This window comes from Rissa tridactyla, chromosome 8 (assembly GCF_028500815.1).
Source record: "Rissa tridactyla isolate bRisTri1 chromosome 8, bRisTri1.patW.cur.20221130, whole genome shotgun sequence".
In the NCBI taxonomy this organism is placed as follows: domain Eukaryota; kingdom Metazoa; phylum Chordata; class Aves; order Charadriiformes; family Laridae; genus Rissa; species Rissa tridactyla.
In genome coordinates, this window is record NC_071473.1 from 24,604,895 (window position 1) to 24,624,346 (window position 19,452).

General features: G+C 43.9%; 1 protein-coding gene across 4 annotated transcripts in view; it reads right to left on the minus strand.

Annotated features, from left to right (window-relative positions):
- NOTCH2 (notch receptor 2) overlaps window positions 1–19,452 on the minus strand; it is a 90,990-nt gene that overhangs the window by 54,366 nt on the left and 17,172 nt on the right. For all 4 annotated transcript variants that reach the window (XR_008468039.1, XM_054211688.1, XM_054211689.1 and 1 more), the window contains exons 3-5: window positions 15,446–15,705; window positions 14,439–14,774; window positions 7,109–7,231 (exon numbers count right to left, since the gene is read on the minus strand). Coding sequence is in view for 3 of the 4 variants with exons in the window: in XM_054211688.1 (XP_054067663.1) it covers window positions 7,109–7,231; window positions 14,439–14,774; window positions 15,446–15,705 (719 nt within the window). In the remaining variant the exon portion in view is untranslated. The remainder of the gene's footprint in view (window positions 1–7,108; window positions 7,232–14,438; window positions 14,775–15,445; window positions 15,706–19,452) is intronic.

Sequence of the window (19,452 nt, forward strand, 5' to 3'; positions counted from 1 at the left end):
CCAAACCTTACAATAAAAGCTTCATATTCTAAAGATGGCTTGCTGAGATAGCTTGAGTAATTATCTAAAGACAAATCACCTCATTCTAAGTACAAGGGAAGGGGCCGAAACTGCCAGAAAGAAGTCAGCCGCAGATAAAACCACTGCTACCCATTAGCCTGGTCTCCCAGCGCAGGCCCACCAAGCCAGCCTCACCAGAGTGGTCTAGCCTGTTTTGTTTTAGTGCCAAACACATGCAAGATGTACCGAAAACTTAAAAGACAGCTCCACAACGAGATTATTTGGCACATCGGATCGCAAAAAGTATTTCCCGGCCTGGAAAGTCACCAAAGGCACAAGGGAAGAGGCAGCAGCGTGGTCTAAATTGGACGCCGTCATTCTGTCATTGGGTCAGCTCAGCTGTTAACACCTCAGGTGTTTCATTACGGCTCCCTCCTAACCCAGGCTTGCTGTTGGGAAAAGGAAAGCAGCACGAAACGAACGGGAGGTTGTGGTAGGTGTTCCGGAATCCATACTGGATGAAGTACCGGCTGATGGCCTAACTTTTAATGCCTCTGAAATCAATCCGCTCTGCACAACACTGGACTCAAGTACCACAAGAGAAACAAATAACATGCAGGATAAAGTTTGTTTATGTACAATGCTTCAAGTCATTTGTACACTCAAACTGGGAGCTGCCAGCTCCAGAGGCTGCCACGTGCTCCCTGCTCCCTTTGTGTCTGCCAGTTCAAACATGAAGGAAGAAAAAGAATCATAATCCCTCTTGGCCTCTTCCAGATACTACTGTAGTGACAGCAGGTCACCAGCCAACTTGTCAAGTTTGGTGTGGACGGATCTCAGCCGGTACCAAAGAGGCTACTATGCTTTTTAATAACGTTTGGAAAGGCACCAGCAAGTCTACCATTGCTACAGCAGGTAGGGACCCAGCCTCCCTGTGTTAATACAGAGGTAAGGGAGTGCTCTTCGTACATTATATATACACATGTCAACCAGAACCAGAAAAGAGTGCAACCCTGGCAGTGCTCTCTGGCAGGTAATCGTCAATACTCTATAGAAAGCAGCAAGGATGCATATTCTGTCATTTAGGAGACTGGCATCTTCACCATTTATAATCCATGTCACCCAGTGTCAGTTCGTTCCTCTACATTTCAAGCCTCTAAGTACTGGAGCAAGGTGGTATTTTTTTTTAACACTATGTTAGCATGACTTCTTACTGTACACTTTGTGATACAGAAGCTGAGGAAAGCAGTATTTGGCAAAGAAAGTTTTAAAAGACAAAATACCAAAGCGTACAATCTTACATAAAAATGTTAAACATTAGCCTTTTGATGTTTATCCTCCCTTCTTAGCAAAGAAGAGTCACGGCTGCCCAGAGTTTAAGGCTGGGATTTTCAAAGAAAACCAAGGTAGGGAGCAAATATTACTCTAATTAAATAGGAATCGAACCCTTTAACTCCCCCCTCCCCCCTTTGAAAATTCCTGCCTAAAGCTCTGCAGAAAAAGTAACCCTTGTGCTAGTGTTTAAGAGCATATGACCAAGCTAACAGCTATTTTAATTAAAAAGCACGGCCCTGCTGCCTGAAGAGCTTTTCTGCTCAAGACAAACATTTGCTTCTTAAGCTAGCTCCCAATGCCGGAGTTATTTGGTGGAGTCAGCTGTTAGCACACTGTGCTTCCCTTGAGACAACGGTCTCCTAGATTTTAAAATATACAGTTCACCAGAGCCCCCTTTTCAGGGGAAAACAAAGCCTAAATAAATACAACTACCCATGGGAGTCTCGCCTTCCCAGCCACAGGGGTAGAAATAATGAAAGGAGGCAAGCAAGGCCAAGCCTGCAACTGAAGCAGTATAATGTAGATCTTCCAAAACCCACTTGAGCGTGGACATAGCGTGTCCCCCAAACCCAGAGACTCATCCCGCAACCCCTGATCCAGCACTTCAGGAGCAAAATGTGCAAAGGACGTAACTCATTGGAGGATACAAATCTTAATCTCCGTTGTCCACCGTTCCTGGAAGGCAATCTGAGCCAAACGCAGATACACAATGATCTTCTCAAACACTGCAAATTTTCCACGGCGAAGGAGGAGTCCTTCTCAGCCAGTAAAAACAAAAGCATTTATGGAATTCTATATTGTTAATCACTTTAGTACGCAAATTCTCGAGTCATCTTTCTTGACACAAAGCTGTATAGGTTAGATCAACAGAGCAAACAGGTGCATGTTAAACAAAGCCTTGTTTCTTTATACGAATTGTTAGCCCGGAATGACTGACCAGCCTTTAAATTCTCAGAGGGTTTCACCATGTCCTGTGGAAGGACAGGGACACCCCAACCTTCCACATGACTTTACAGCCCTGGCCTGCCATCGCTTCCTCTGCATCCGCTCACCCATGAGACCGCTCGGTGAATTTTAATTCCTGATCCCAGACGAGGGGCGGGTGGGAGGGGAAGAAAAGAAAAGAAAAAAAAAAAAAGGCAGCTGGACAGGATTTTTTACTAGATTAGTGAGTTAAAGTGGCATACTCCAACAAATACCAGAGCCAGCTGAGGGGATGGGGAAGGGTGGCTGAGAGCAGGGAGAGAAGACAAAGACACCTTCCTCCTCAGACCGCAGTGAGCCCATCGGGCTGGTTTAACTGCTGCAGAACAGCAGCATAAAGCCAAGTCTTCACATGGCACAGACATTAACCAGGATTTTTGGCTAATCTTGACTCAAATCACACTTAGGCTGCCCAGGGAAGTGGCTGAGGCACCATCCCTGGAGGTATTTAAATCCGGGCAGACGCAGTGCTTAGAGATATGGTTTAGTGGTGGTTTTTGTCAGAGTTAGGCTGATGGTTGGACTCGATGATCTGGAAGGTCCCTTCCAACCTGGGCAATTCTATGATTGTGTGAAATTTTCTGGGCTGCCACGCACAGAGGAACAGACTTCAGCCTTTCACAAAAGCCTGCTGATCCATTTCCAAGAAAAGGTGAGCTTCATTACACATCTGCACCACAGTGCCTTGAAAGGACTCAACAAACACTGGTTCTGACAAAGGATTTAGCCTGGGACAAGATAAAGTCATCCTTAAACAAACAAACAAAAAAAATCAGTTAACATTCAGCAACAGGAAAGATCTGGGTCAGTTTCACCAAAACACATCCAAGATTGTCTCACCAGTTACAAATTTATGAGGTTGACAATCATTATAACCATATGAAATCAGAGAACTTTGAAGGTAACAAAAACATTAGTGACAGCAGGAATTTCTCGTCACTGTTTCTGAAAGGCCAGATTTTATCTTTCCGGAAAAAGCTGCAAAATGAGAAAGAGAAGGCACGCACTTCAACAAAAACGAAGCAGCAAGCTCTGTTTGAGGAGTAGGAAAGTCAGACGAAAAGCAAACAAGTCTCTCAAAAGCTAGATTCTAGAAGCATGCAGAAAAAATATTTTTTTTTAAAAAAATGCATAGTTATGTAGTCCAGCCTACCACCTGTCAGGGAATTACAAGAGGCAGATGGTTACCAAAAGGAATTGGGACAGATTCCGTTTCAGTAAAGGACGCTTCAATATTACTTTACACAAAACTATTCTTCATCAGATGCAGTACAGCTTCTTGATGTTTTTTTTCTAGCAAGGAATGGAACTGGTTTCTCTATGCCGTGAAGCACAAACTATATTAACAAACCTGCTAGATCATCATCCACAGCACAAAGGTTAAATAAAGACTAAAACTGCCAACAGACCAATTTAAACCTCTCCAAGATCACTTGAAAAGTTAAGTATTTGAAAGAAGAGACTGCAGAAGAATGGTTATGAAGACAGCACATCTACATGGTTAAGTATTTTCAGAAAATTTAACATCCTTTCATTTTTGGATGATGTTTACTTACAAACATGCATGTGTGGGGTTTTTTTTTTTGTTTTTCTTTTTTTAAAGCAGCACACAATGTCCTCTAACCTCAAGGTCTCACTGGAAGCTTTTGATTTCCTGAAGTGTTCACTCTCAGTTCCGCACTGTTGGGCTAGAAGCATTTATCAGAGACTCTGAAAGAGTTGTTTGCTGAGCTCTCCCCTCTCCACTCACCTGAGAGATGATTTACAATGTTATAAACCACGTTTGTGCACAGGATGGACTGCACTTTACAACATTTCCTTATTGCTGAGTAACTAATTCTTTATTGTAGTTTACTCCTGTCAACATCAGCTGCAGTTAAATCTTGGAAACAAAGTAATCTCTCTCTCCAAACTCTTCTAGCAGCCCTCCATCTACCTTCCCTATTTTGTGCTCTGTCTCAGCATCACACCTCATGTCTCCAAGCGGGACATGTCCTGTTATCCTGCACCTTCTTGGTGTCTAGTTGAAGGGGCAGGAAAAGGAGTGAAACGCATTCAGAGAAATACGCTGCTTTGAAGAAAACGCTACTGAGATGCCGAAGCGGTGTCACTGCCGGGCTGACCTGCAGGACCACATCAGAACAAGAGGCATTCAGGTGACTTGCAAGACAGTTTGTCCACTTGCGCCACGTGGCTGCATTCACTGTGGAGCTGGACAGGATTTTGGAGCATCACGGGACATCACTGGCATGCACATTTATTAGGCGAAAGGAATATTACCAATACAATAAATCAATTCTTAAACGCCCGATGGCCAAGAGCTTTTCACTGCATGGGCTTTCAAGCAAAGCAACAAGAAGGCCCCAGACACAGCCCTTCATTGCCATTGCGAGCCTTCAGCCTCCAGAGACACCCAGATGAGCAGCTACGCTGCAGAGGAATGGCTACCGCTGGGGCAACCTGCGGATGCACAGAGCTACTGCCCTACATGCGTCAAACATGCGCCAATACAAACCTGCATAGCTAATCCTGGAGCTACTCATGTTTCACTCTGAACACCAAAGCTGGCACGATTCATTTTAAACAACACAGTTCAGTTCTCCCAGGGCTCTAACATTCATTGTTCAAACAGCCAAGCTGCTGTTTCCTACATGGTGAGACCAGGTTTAGTTCCAAACTGACCTGATTCTTGAAGTCTAGAAAGTCAATGGCCTTGAGAAGCCACAATCTAAAACGACCGCCGCACCGATAACCTTAACTTTACCATAAACAAAGGCAATTCTCAGAAAGCCCATTCCATTAAATTGTTTTAGAAAGCCGGGGAAACACAGGGCTTGGGGAGTCCTTCTCTCTTTCCAAGTTTTCACAGGAGGTAAACATCCTTCCTACACAAGGTTTCCCTGAGGGACTGGGCACACAGAAGTAAGATGGCACAATATTGGGCCACAACACGGGTCTTAACAATTTTTCCGCAATACTAGTCAGAGCCCATAAGAGGTTCAGAGAGGGAACTACCACAACTGCATCGCAAAGAACTTCAGCGGTTAATCAGAGAGACAATCTACCGCAAAACCAGACAGCATCACAACCCATCACCACCAAGGCCTCTTCCAGGTGAGCTGACAGCAGCCATCCACCCAAGTCCTGTAAGCCAAAACTAAATTTATGATGCCTCTACGAAGCAAAATAATCCCTTATAAACTCATGCTGTACATACTCATGATCCATCATATCCCCTATGCTTCAGGAAGAAGCCCGAGATTAATTTACTACTGACAGACGCTAGAAGCCATAACAAGGTTTATAATTTCTGTGGTGTGGAGCAAGATTTTAGGGATCACTGAAGGGTTGTTGGCTCCACATCCAAGCTCTCCGTGTTTTCCTTTGCAGGTTTCACTTTCTGCAGGCTTTAAGGATGTTTAGACAGAGAAGCAGTTGAGAAGAACTTGCTCATTAAGGGGACGCCTCATTTTCTCCTATTTATTTCTAGTTTCAATGAGCTATGCAAGCAGTGGTGCATTTCACTCTTATGTGGTTTTAACTTCATTTAAGAATATATAATTTTTTAAGTTAATGAGGGTTCTTAACTAAGCAGCCTCCTTTGCGGTTAATGACAACTAGTTTATAGTGAGAATGATACTCTCTGAGGGAAAAAAAGCTAGAACAACATGAAACCTCTGGTCTCTAGCAGTCAAAGTCCTCACAGTAAATTCGTCTGAACTACCATCATTACAGATGTTCTGGTTTCAAACAAAATACTTTTTAGATACAGTGAAAAATGTCGTCCTTCAGAAGCTGAGGAACTAGTTCAAGCTCAGTTCCAAAACAAGTATCCCAATTTACTTTATGAAAGGAAAAATGTAAATTGAGTCCATACCTCAGCTTTCCAGTTTTAGGGCTTTTTTTACCTATGATTTTGAAAGAAGGGCAAAACTATACTCAACTGAAAAAGTATGCCAGCTAAGAATGACTAGTATGACTCAAAAAAAAAAAAACCAACCCCCAAACCGGAGGTATTTGTTTATTTTTGAGGTATGGAGACATTTTGTGACTAAAGATGACACCGAATTTCCTGTAAGCTGCTTCCTTACATCACGCAGAACATTTTCTTGAAATTCGCACTTTTTCCCCGCTACAGATTCAAGCAGACTCATTTATGAAGCAAAAGTAGCTTTGCTAGTCAGAGAACTCCAGATAAAAATCAGTCACAGCAGGAAAATAATAGCAGCAAAAACATAAGCTTCCCATACATACGCTTCTTCTCTTCCCTCCCTTTCTCCCACCCGTGCCTTCTTTCAGATTTGCAGTGCTCTTCAGCAGCATTGCTGTTATCTATGTGAGGATCGTTACGCCCGATTAAAAATACCCAAATGTATCAGCAAAGCACCGTTAATGCACACGTCTGTGCCAGCAAAGCCACACTTCGTACTTTTGCAAAACACATACCCTCTTAAAAAGTAATCTATACAAGCAGAAGCGCAGCTCTGATAGTTGCACTGAATTGCGGCTCAAGAATCATGGTACCTGTCTGCCAAACCCATGCGTACACAAGCCTGGAATGCCACCTGGTACAATGGGAAATTGCCCTGCATTGCTCTGGCTTTGATGCAAACGATCTTCTAAGAGCTCCGTGGACATCTGCCCCCCAGACTGCAGAACGAGGCACAGATGTGAGCTGCATTCAGCCATACGCAACTCAAGCTGTACACTGGGTGAAGGCCATAAGTCCTGCATTTCGTTCCCGTAAAGTGTGCTCAGCCCGCATAGGAGCGTTTTCCATAGTACGTACCTGTCCATTGCGGTGGGCAGCGGCAGTTGTACGTGTTCACACCGTCCACACAGATACCCCCATTTTGGCAGTTGTGATTCGGGCAGTCGTCAACATTGTGCCCACAGACGCTTCCCTCGAAACCTGGACAAAGCAGAAACACAGCAGACTGAAACGGGCTTCCAGCCTCTTTTGAAGGGAATTCAGCCTTCATGCAGCTTCCCCCCTTTCTTTTTTCCTTAAACACTCGCCCTGTTAACCTAATCCTGATGAACCTCAATGTAGCAACGCTGACCGGACGCTTCGTTGAATGCCTTTGCTGATAGCATGCAGGTCACGTTAGAACACCACTAACGTGGGTAGATAGCCAAATACATTTTCACCACCAAAAAGACAAGAGTATTTTTTCTTTAAGTGACTAATGAGCACTGTCATTCAACGCAAACAAAGCGAAGACTACAAGATTTAGTTTACTGTGAGGTAAACTCCTCACTGCCCATCAAGCACCACCCAAGCTTTTACCATGGCAAAAAAAAAAAAAAAAGCACCTGGTGTTCACTTAATGAATACCTCGTATGCCTTCACCACTTCGAAGAAAGATCTTCTCTATGCTTTGAAAATGAGCTTCTAAATTCCTGATTTGGCCCTCTTCATTGTTAGAACAAGTCAGTCAATCAACAAATCAGCCACCACCCAAGCAATGCTTATACGCTAAGCCCTGATTGAAAAGGAGAAGAAACCAGACACCCTTCCTCAATGAAAAATCAAGGCTCCTAACGAACGTAGCCACGCTGGCAAAATATTCTTGCTACATCTCCCTCTCCTTTCAAATAAGGAGAAGTGGGGACATTATAGGGAAAGGAATCGTCTGTGATCCATCTTCCCCTCAATTTCCCCTGCTGATTTAGTCCATGCTTCATTAAATAAACCTGCCATTTCTGCTGGATGAGAGAGCTATTTATTAAAAAGCACAAGTGGATGCATGCAAATGTGGATGAAGTAAATGATTCCAGCACACACGCGTTAATTTAAAACATCAGCTCTGCCTCTTCACTGCTTTGGAATGTAATATTAACATGACACAGTCCTCTCATTCAAAGTTATGCTTTAACCCCTCTACTTTTGATGCCCTGTTCCAGACACTTCCATAACATCTGTATCAAGTCACACAGACCCTCTAAGCAACATCTGGTCCAACGCAGATCATGCTGGGTGGCAGATGAGACTGAGACTGTAAAGCTCTGAAGCGGCTTCTCCAGACTACCACTGGCTCTCAAGAGACTTGGAATGATTTGCGTGCATTCCCACCTCTTGAACTTCTCCGATACTACAGATGAGAGTCAGAATTACAGAATGGTTTGGGCTGGAAGGGACCCTAAAGATCATCTAGTTCCAACCCTCTGCCCTGGGCAGGGACACCTCCCACCAGACCAGGCTGCTCCAAGCCCCATCCAGCCTGGCCTTGAACACCTCCAGGGATGGGGCAGCCACAGCTTCTCTGGGCAACCTGTCCCAGTGTCTCACCACCCTCACAGGAAATAATTTCTTCCTAATATCCAATCTAAATCTCCCCTCTTTCAGTTTAAAACCGTTACCCCTTGTCCTGTCGCTCCACTCCCTGATAAAGAGTCCCTCCCCATCCTTCCTGTAGCCCCCTTTAGGGACTGGAAGGGGCTCTAAGGTCTCCCCGGAGCCTTCTCTTCTCCAGGCTGTTTACAGCCCCAACTCTCTCAGCCTGTCCTCACAGCAGAGGGGCTCCAGCCCTCTGAGCATCTTTACAGCCCTTCTCTGGTCCTGTTCCAACAGCTCCATGTCCTTCTTGTGCTGAGGACTCCAGAGCTGGACACAATGCTCCAGGTGGGGTCTCACCAGAGTGGAGCAGAGGGGCAGAACCACCTCCCTCCACCTGCTGACCACACTTCTTTTGATGCTGCCCAGGATGCTGTTGACTTTCTGGACTGCAAGCGCACATTGCTGGCTCATGTTGAGCTTCTCATCCACCAGCACAGAAGCGACAAGGAGTGCTACTGCCAAGCTATATCAAGTGCATTAGCATCCATCTTCCAGCAAGGAAGAACACTCAAGATAAAAAAAAGAGACCGGCATTATTACCCTCTCCCTTCAAAGCCCTTCCCACTACCACCCCAGATCCTGCAAATTTCATGGCCATAGAGAAGGTTAAACTGAAGAAGAAATATACCATGGTTAGTCTGAACCCTAATCATCACATCAGTGCCTTCCTGGCAAAAGGTGCTGAGGAATAACTACCAAGGAATACAATCAGTATCAGATCTCTACATTTAAAACCATATAAAGCTACAGGGCATGCCCAAAGGGTCAGCTGTAAAACAGAGGGGTGTCCTATCAGCCTGCTTTTCAGCTTGAGGAGGATCGTTCCACTGACTACAAATTCCACTCATGCCAGCAATGTGATCAGCATGGAAATGCATGCAGAACCACAAACTCAAGAAGTTTAAGTTCCTATCCTTTCAGCTCGGACAATATGAACACCTAGCCTACTTTCTAAGAAAGAAATTCCTGAAGGCAAGCATTTATTTAAAACTATCTTACTGTACTGCACACAGATTTAAAGTGGCCCAATAATTTTGAGTAATAATAAAGCATGGAAGGCACCACACCACTGCACATGTTCTCATTTTAACCAGCTATATCGCCTGCCATCTAAGAGCTGGGTCCTCAAGCACCTCATGCAAATGTAGAAAACCATTAATCCCACACTAAAAGCTGGAGGATACCACTGGTGACAGCAGAACAGAAATTAAAAAAGAGCTTACAAAAAAAAAAAAAAGCAATGTAGTAAAAGGTTCAAGAGAAATGACACTGAGCCAAGCGTGCTCAGTCAAAACGTATCTCCAAGGGAAAGGGAATCGGGAAGGGTTGAAACAATGAAGACAACACTATTTTGAGCGCACAGCTGAAGAAAACACAAGTTTCCTTTTTGGTAACTTCCCAACTCCCAAATTCCCTTTAAATTTGTCTTACGCCGAAGAACAACTTTTGGCTTAGTTTCAGACCATCTAAAAAGCTGTAAAGGCATGATTTTAGCGTCCTCTTCAAGTTGAACTTACACCGCAATATTGTGACCTGCTTAATTGGTAAATAACACTGTCCTAGAGAAGTTTAGGTTTCATCGGTAAAACCAGTCCTTTAGAGACATGGCTGTTTGGGCCAACGCACCTACGTCTGAGCACGACAAGCATGAAGCTGCTGTGAGAGATGTGAACTTTTCTTAAGCCGGGTCCCAGGATCACATTTTGCAGTTGCATAACCCGACTCTTTTCCAGAAAGCCAAAGGGTTCGCGTATTTGGACACCTGACACTGTTTCCTGTTCCCCCCCGTGCTGGGACTTCACATGTTGTCCTTTGCTTTCCCCCTCCAAGAGGACAGTGTGCAATACATATCCTGACTTTTGCTCCGTATCTCCAAGCACAGCAAACTAAGGAATGAGAACCTCCAGGGGAAAAGCGTTCCCACTGCTAACAGCATGTTGTTCCTCCTCTCGTAGGCAGACGGATACGAGCAGATAACTTTACTCCTATGTCATCTGAAGCCTCCACCCCATTCCAGAGCACTACAACCAACTCCCTCCAAATCTTAATCCTTAGCCTCATTTCAATTACACCTTGGATTTTCTGCAGGGCCAATTAATCGTGGGGATAAGAAATTATACCTGAACAAAAATGTCAAGTTAATGCCAGATTTAGGGCCTGCTGGCAAGAAATTAGAGATCTTGACAGAGTGATAAAACTGACCTGCGTCATTTTAACACAGAAGTAAGGTTCTGCAGAGCAGGTGCCCAACAGCAGTTGCCTGCATGCAACTCCAACAGCTCAGCTTCTTGAAATAAAGATGAGATGGGCTACTCCAGGTAAGGAGGCGGCTCACCCAGGGCAGAGGGGCACACAAGGCCACCTGGCACCCCGAGACCGCCGCCACACAGAGCCTCACACCCCACAGGATGCGTCTCACCTCCAGATCCCCACAGGCGGGGGGTCCTCCCTGCCGCAGGAAATTCAGGAGGGCTGCCGGACCCCGCTCCTGATGCTCCGCTACAAACCGGCGTGAGGTTACTTCCTCTTCCCAGGAAGTGTTCCAGCTCTCATAAACAGCCTGCTCCGGCCTGACAGATCGTTTCCTGAACAAGCCCTTGGAATTCCCTAGGGTCCTTATCTTAGTTAATGGGTAATTATTTTGATGGATAACAATGAATAATCACTTTCCCAGCTAAGAACTTCCTCTATTGACTTGTTTTAACATTCCATTAAAGGTTAGATGCCAAATGAACTCCTTTTTTGTCAAATATTTATAGCTACGAGCTCATTCTTATGTCTTTGAAGGAGTTGCTAATGCTTCAGGTTAAGTCTCTTTCACAGAAGTTTTTTTTTTTTTTTTTACTATGACTCTCTGCTCTGATTGACCTAACATGCTGACTTGTCTACAATCTTGTTTTTACCTAAATCAACAAAGCCCGGAGGAAAAATGATTACACCAGATGGCTAGAAAATAAGTAGTTATCTTTTATATAGATGTAATACTGACAGTGTATACAACTCTTTGCTTACACTTGCCACCAAATGCTGACTTCTAACACGCATGACTTCATGAATTACCTAACGCAAGATTTGTTTGTGTAAATCCACAAGTGAAATGAGAACCTGAGAGTTTAAAATAGCAGCTTGACTACACTGTATGTAAACAGCACTTGTATTAACATAGAAAAAGCTGATGGGACACATAACTCCAGGTTGTAGGGTTTTTTCCCCCACGTTTTCAAGCTCTTATTCTAATGTATCTGTATTTGCAGAAGATGGAATTCACTTAAAAGCTAAGATGAGAACACCTACAGGAAAAAAGAACCCACTCCAGGGTCAGTCCAGGGGCAACCTAATTATGCCTAAATTGCTGTTTGGACACAATCAGTTTCTTCAAAGCAGTTTCTCAGGTCACAAGATGCAAAAGTCACATCAAAAACTGTTCCAGCAATTCAAGATGTAACTGCCTCCTGCCTCTACGGCCATAACGCTGAGCAATGGGAACATCTTAAGGCAGTCCACAAGGAACGGCTAGAGCAATTCCATTTATAGTCACAATATCATCGGCATCGCTCCAATTGAGAGAGGGAGTCTAAAGAGGAATTTCTAGTCCATAACCTTGGCACTCTCTTCCAGATGAGCAGGCCTCGTTCACATCCTCCCCGGGCGTGACAGGCCACCATTTCTCTTCTCTTTCTGTTGACCTTTCCTTCCCAGACAGAACCTTTTCCAACACTTCCGAATTTTCGCCTTCACTAAGGCTGAAGAAATGGCTGGGTGCCTTGCCTTTATCAAAGAGTTCAATGTAAGCATTTTGGCCCCTTCAACCTCTCCCTTTTTTTGCTGTTTTTCAAATGACTAGCTTTGTTTGGTTTTGTTTGTTTGTTGTTTTTTTTTTTTTTTAAATCAAGCTAGCAAAACAACATGGCCAACTTCAACAAATACAGGAAATACAGAAGTGAAGGCTCTCAAAGCCGCATTAACTCACCCCCACTATACGCGTTGTGTAATACGTCCAAAAAAGCAGCTAATAATCCAAAAACGTGTGTGAGCAGTGTGGGTGTGTAACTGTTGCTATAGTAATCTCATTTTCATTTCCTGACCACAGTTTAGCCAGCCCACATGCTTGTCTAAGGGAAAATGTGCTCCTACCCAGTCTCGTGCCCCCGTAAGAGAATTACGAAAGCAAACTGTCTTATCAGCTTTACAGGATCAAGTCCTTCAAACTTCATCTTCTTCTCCCCTTCTCCCCACCACACTGTTTCTGCACGAGATCTTAAACTCCTTGAACTGGCTAAACAGATCTGACTTTAAGAAAACTCTGAATTTCTGATCGAGCCTGTTAATCCAGAGATACTTAGTTTGCAGCTTCACTTTAAAAAGATGCAAAGCAGAAAAGCAATAAATTCCCTGAGAACAACTGTTAGTTAAGAGGCAGCATTTTCAAAGATGCTATATGTTCAAGCACTGTTTCTTCAAGCAGAGTTAGAAACGGTTGCTTTCACACAAAAATAAAGATGATACATCCATCTATTTTAAGATCGACTTTCCTAAATTCTTCAAAGTCACATGCTTGCTCAGACAACCTTGTTGTGCAGGCACTTGCTAAGGTTGGCAATGTACATTTAAGGTCATTTGAGCCAACACCGCAAGACAAAAGTCTCCAAAAAAAGAGTATTTTTCAGAAGTTAAATTCTAAATGCTCTTTCCACACATACCTGCGACTCCAGATGATCCTCATGAGAACGCAGTCACCTTACTTTCAGCCTAAACAGTATATGGCAGCCACATCTTTCACATAAATAACAACAGAGAAATGCTTAAGGGAGGAGAGTTTACTTTTCCAGATTACCACACACCAAGTGTTCATGTGCCAAACTGCAATACACTTAAGTAGGAAGTCTAGTCAAAAGCCTTTCCAAACAATCAGTTTCCCATGGACTGAGCTAGTGAAAAAAAAAATATCAGCCTAAAAAAAACCAAAACCATCCTGATATGCAAAGACAACTAGTACTGCCCTATGGTCGGTATAACAAGGGGATGGGGAAGAACAGGACAGGATGAGACCACTAGGGTCCCAACCAGGTGACATATGGTCATTTGCAGGGATGGGTGCCTTGGTGATTGGAGCTCAGCTTGACACACAAAACCAAGACAGCCCACGATCCCGAGTAAGCACGTCACCCCTGCTGTGGATGAACTCAGGGCAGCCAAGAGCATCAGAAAACAAGCAAGCATAATTTATCCAGAGGTATTACAGGACAAAAAGGGTGTGGTGAGTTGGAAATGGCATCTCATAAGATTTGGAGGAACTGGAGGGGAAAACGGAAGGGAATAGGATCTAGTATGCTTTAGGTGTAAAGACTAAGGAAATAGACACGTGTTCATCTTCAAAGACTGAAACTGACTGTGGCCTTTACTGACCCAAAACTATGTATTTGTAGAGGTTTATGTTCATAGAATTTCACCTCCTAATGCCCATTTGGAGTGTAACACCTTAATCTCCTTGAGTTTACCTCATCGTTCTTAACCTACTTGATTCTCTGCCACTGACTGGATTCTAAAGAAATCTATCATTTCTAGCCTTCTTCCCTTTTATTCCCTTCCATATGATGAAATCCTGACACTCAGACATTAATATCCCAGCAGAGCTTCCTGCCTTGCTGAGGATTTCTCCAGTCAACCTTACATTACACGAACATCACACAGAAACTCCAAGAGAAACTTTCGTAAGAACAGAGACAGGAATACAGCGACAAGACTACGAAACCAAGCACTTTGAAGAAGCATCATTTACCTGGCAGGCAGTTGCACTCGAAGGTAAAGTCACTTGTTTGATGACAAGTTCCTCCATTCATACAGGGCGATGGTGAACACGGCACATACACGCTCTCGCAGCGATGCCCTGTATAGCCTGGCTTGCACTGACATCGGTACGAACCGGGCAAATTGACACAAGTCCCACCGTGTTGACAAAGGCCTGGTGTGGCACATTCATTCACATCTATCTCACACTTCTGGCCAGTGTAGCCAGACAGACAGATGCAGGAGAACTTATTTCCAGATACAGTACATGTACTTCCATTGGCACAAGGTTGAGATGTACAGGCATCAATCCACTGGCAATCCTTTCCTGTAGGATGAGGACAGAGCACTCCGTTAAGAAGTTACTTCTATGGAAAATAGTGTTGCCTTCACACTACCTCAAAATAATCATTGTAGTAAACCTTAAAATTATTACAGGAAAACTTATGTCTGCATTTTACAGTATTATCAATTTGCTGGTTACACTACAAAGTCATTTTATTTACAGGGTAGCAGCAAGATACAGAATGTTGTGATTTATAGAAATAACCCACGAACTGAAATCATACTACACACTGACAGTCACTCGTCTTCTGTGTCCCCTTCAAGAATAAAAGCAGCGAGTTTCCACGCTTCTCCTCAGGCACCCAATTATACTTTTCCCATAGAAAGATTTTGCTGGCCAAGTTTACTTCGTTTTTTTCTAGAAGGTAGACTCTGAACTCAAAGTGCAGCAGCCACTCAGTAGCTTCTGCAGTCAGTTTTCCCATGTGGGCCACCCCACAAGATCTAAATGTCTTTCTGCTTACGTGTAAAGGCTAGGGAGTTCGATTCCCTACCCCCCCTTTGCTTTTTTTGGTCATGAAGTCATTTTGGCTTCTTTTCATTTCCTGTGCTGGAGCTAGTAAATTTGACAGCGTATTATGACTGCCCCAGAACATTCCAGGCTCAAGTAATTCACAAAGGAGAGAATCCGGAGGTACAAAGGCAGAACCTCACCTGTGTAACCTGGAGGACAGACACACTCGTAGGTTTCCTGGCTGTGGGGATGACAAGTTCCTCCATTCAGGCAGGGCTGGGACACGTAGCAGAGGTGCGATTCGGAGTATTGACATTCCTCTCCCGTGAACCCTGGAGCACATTTGCAGGTAGCCTTTCCTATCAGAGACGTAGTTTCACAAGTTCCCCCGTTCTTACAGGTATTGCTTTCACAAGGGTTTCTGTACTGACAGTAGTCTCCAAGAAAGCCTTCTCGACACCTGCAACAGAGAAGAAATTATTTGCGCCACATTCACCTGAAGTCTTGCTGTTCTGGGAAGATACCCGAAATGAAGTCCCATCACCACCCCGAGTCTTGGAATTTGCCATAATTAGTGGTAACACTAACAGTCCTAAACACTAACGTCATGGATGTAACAGGGCCTTCCTCTGGGATTGTCCCAAATGAGGCCACTGAAAACTTCAGTTCATATTGTGAAATCGCTTATTACAAAATAAATAAATAAAATACTGCATACAAACGGAGTTATATGAAATGCAGGAACAAATTCTTGCGCTTCCTTTCAAAACTTCAGTAAAAGCCTAAGCGTTAAAGAACTGCTGAGTAACAATTAATTCCTTGCACCTACTCCCATTCTAACGAGCATCCTTTATCAGCAGGAAGGCAACTGTTTCAGGAACAAACACCAGGTATTATCCATCTTCCAAAATATTTATAAACCTTGTACAAATGGCGCATCTGAGAGGATCTTTCTCCAGAAGACTCCCGTGAGACAGGAATATACTGTTATCCTCATGCTGATAAGTGCATCTGGGACTGCAACATGCTGCAGCCTGCGCTCAGCTGAAGTCAGGTCTCCCACGCCCCTGGCCAGCACCCTAACGACAAGGTCATTGTTCCTCTGTCTCCCACAGAAAAAATGAATACACACACACACTATCTACAACGAGGGTAATATTTTATACAAAGATCTGCGCTTGTGGAATAATTGCAGTTATTTCTCTCTAACCTAAACTTATGTCAATACAGCCTGACAACACTTGTCAGCTGTAATCCATCTTTTAAACGGCCTTTGTACTACGGATTTTCCATTTAGCTTCCAGCAATACAGGACGTGGGCATGCAAGCCTGCAGACCCCACGGTTCCCTTTGCTTCTTTCAGGTATTTGCTTTCTTTCAGAAAACTGCAAGAGTATATACTAGATAAAAATAACACCTAACATACAGAACAGGACTGTCCACTTGCAGGTTTTTTTTCCCTGTAATGCACAGCTGCATGCTTTAACTGGTAATTAACCCAAGATATATGCAGCCTGAGAGAATATGTATTTCACGGCAAAAAAATCTCAGAGGTGAACGTTAGATATGCAGTGGTCCGGAACAGGATAGATGCAAGTACTAAATCAATGACGCACTCAAATCTAAAGGGAGGAGATTCCCATTGCAAGAAATACACAAAGTCTCTAGCCTCCAGACAAGAACGTAACAGTAAGGAGACTGCCTTTTCCTTATGCATTTAGAAGTATACGGTAGATTAAACAACAAAACAAAAAAAAAAAATCCCACCTAACTAACTGGATAGGCCTTAAAATTCAGTTTAAAAATCAAAGAATGGTTATGAAGCTCTGTTTTAAACAGAATACTACAGGGATCTGCCTTTGTTCCTATGCTATTCAACACTTCTATCAGTGAATAACAACGGAAAACATCAGCGATGATCAAACACAGAGGTGAGAGAGAAGAAAAGTTCTCCATAGAGAGTAGTAACACAAACTGTTTAATGAAGCAGTCAGGACGCAAAGTGCACTTTAGCACCGTAAAGTCATACATCTAGGAAAAAAAACCAACCATACACAGCATCCTCCCCAAAACAGGCGACTGATCTGGGAAAGATGGACTTGCTCTGGCAGTTCCTAACAGTCAGCTGAAGGCAAATTCCTAGCATGACAGTTTGGCCAGGAATACTTTAGTTGTACAAACAACAAATACCAAGCAGAAGTAAATGAGGTTATGCTACACCTGATACTTGCATGGCACAACCATCACATCGGTTCTGGTGTCTGCTCTTTAAGAGGGAAGAGCTGAAATGAATTCAAAGAAGCCAACAGTAATAAGTAACAGAAAACTCTTGACGCAATGTAAAGCTCAGACAGCACCGTCTATTTATCAAAGGGAAAAGAGAAGGAGACGGTTAATCAAAAGCTTCAACTACCCGTAAAGAAACTCAGATTTAACAATAATTCCCAATCTGGAAGGTACAGGGATAACAGAACTAAGCAGCCAGAAGTTTAAGCTAGATAAATTCAACTCAGAAATAGGGTAACATCTTTATCTTCAGACACAGACTTATACGCAGTCTCTCAGCAGTGGAGAGAAACAACTGGAACGATGCATTTAAGGTCGCAGTGGAATTTCTCCATCACTCAAGCTTGTTTAAAAGAACACCAGGATTGGTTGCTTCGGAAAGAGTATGCACGCTAGTTCAAACACAGCTATTCACAGAGGTTATTATCCGAGTTACGCAAGGGGTCATTACTAGATGACCACAACTGTTTTTTCTCATGTTAAAATTTATTAAATAGCTTTAGCCCTATGTCTAAAGCAGGAAAGTCACATAATAGATGTGCATAATCGTAATTTACCATTACCCACACCCAAATTAGGCTCCTTTCACCATACCTTAATACTTTCAACTTCGTACCCAAGAACAGACATGAAAGAAGAGGGTTTTTTTGAAGGGCAAGGCAGGATTAATAAAGTTATAGAAAGCAAATCCTGAGACAGTATCATTTGCAGAATATCCTCTGCTTCTTGTGCCATCCCGGGTATAACAGCTGAAGGCTGTCAGTCAGCATGAGCTGCTGCCATATCACACCAGAGGCAAGTCTTTGGGTATTCGAGGCTTCCACCACGGCACTTCTACAGGCTTCCTTTAACATCCCAAATCCCTCCTCGATACGGGTTAGAAATGAGTCCAAACGCCAGCGGGCTACAGCACGGCTCTGTAGGCGCTCGATCACACAGGGATCTGGCACCCAGCGAAGACGGCTGTGCCAGGAGCTGGAGCACTGCTCGACTCCCATGGCAGTCAAGCCTGCACACGGTGCACTGGCTAGCTCTGCTCAGGGACCGTCTGGATAACCGCAATTAAATCATGTTTCTGGACATCTACATGCAGCTGACGAATGTGTAAAGTCAAATTGAACTTCAGTCCCAAAAGGCTTATGAGATTGCGTTATAGGGATTTCTTCTGGGTTCACCAGCACCAGTGATGGGGAGGTTTGGGCAGCTCGGCTGTCCTCAGGGTCAGCAGTACACCAAGCTCCTCAGACTAAGCGCAGCCGACACAGGCCATGCGCTTGTAGTTCTCTTTGTCATGAGAGAGCGAGCAACAAGCCAGAACTTCACAGAATCCCACCTAGGGCATCTCATCAAGCAAACGAGAGGCCTTCCAACACCACCCAGCACTCCAACAAATACAAAATAAAGCAAAAACACACCTCAAAGATAAGTCCTAAAGTCCTTTTCCATTGGGAGGACGTAAAAGAAACTAGAAAGTCTAGAGGAACATCTCATATTTTGTCCACAAGCAAATAAGCCACCAAAATAACACCTTCTCTCCCACCCCCAACACTCAGGGATACTGGAAGGTGCATTTAACTGTTGCCCCTGGGTAACAGGGGGGAGGGAGCCTAAACACTGATTTAGAGTATTGCTGGTACGATTTAAGAGGAAAGCCGAGACCTGTGCTCTGAAACAACGCTTGCAACCATCACCCACAAACGGCCCAGCGTTTTGTACACAAATGTTCTGGTACAAAGTTGAAGAGCGCTCCAAGACCAGGCTTGTTCTGGTATCTTCTGAGGCTAATCAGAAAAACACGAGGGGAGCGCTCCAGAAGGGAACAGCAAAAGCTCTTTTAACTTTAGCTATTTATATTTGGAAGGACAAAGCCTACAGAACATGCCAGAGGGACTGTGCCTGCCTGTGGAAAGATGGCAGGTCA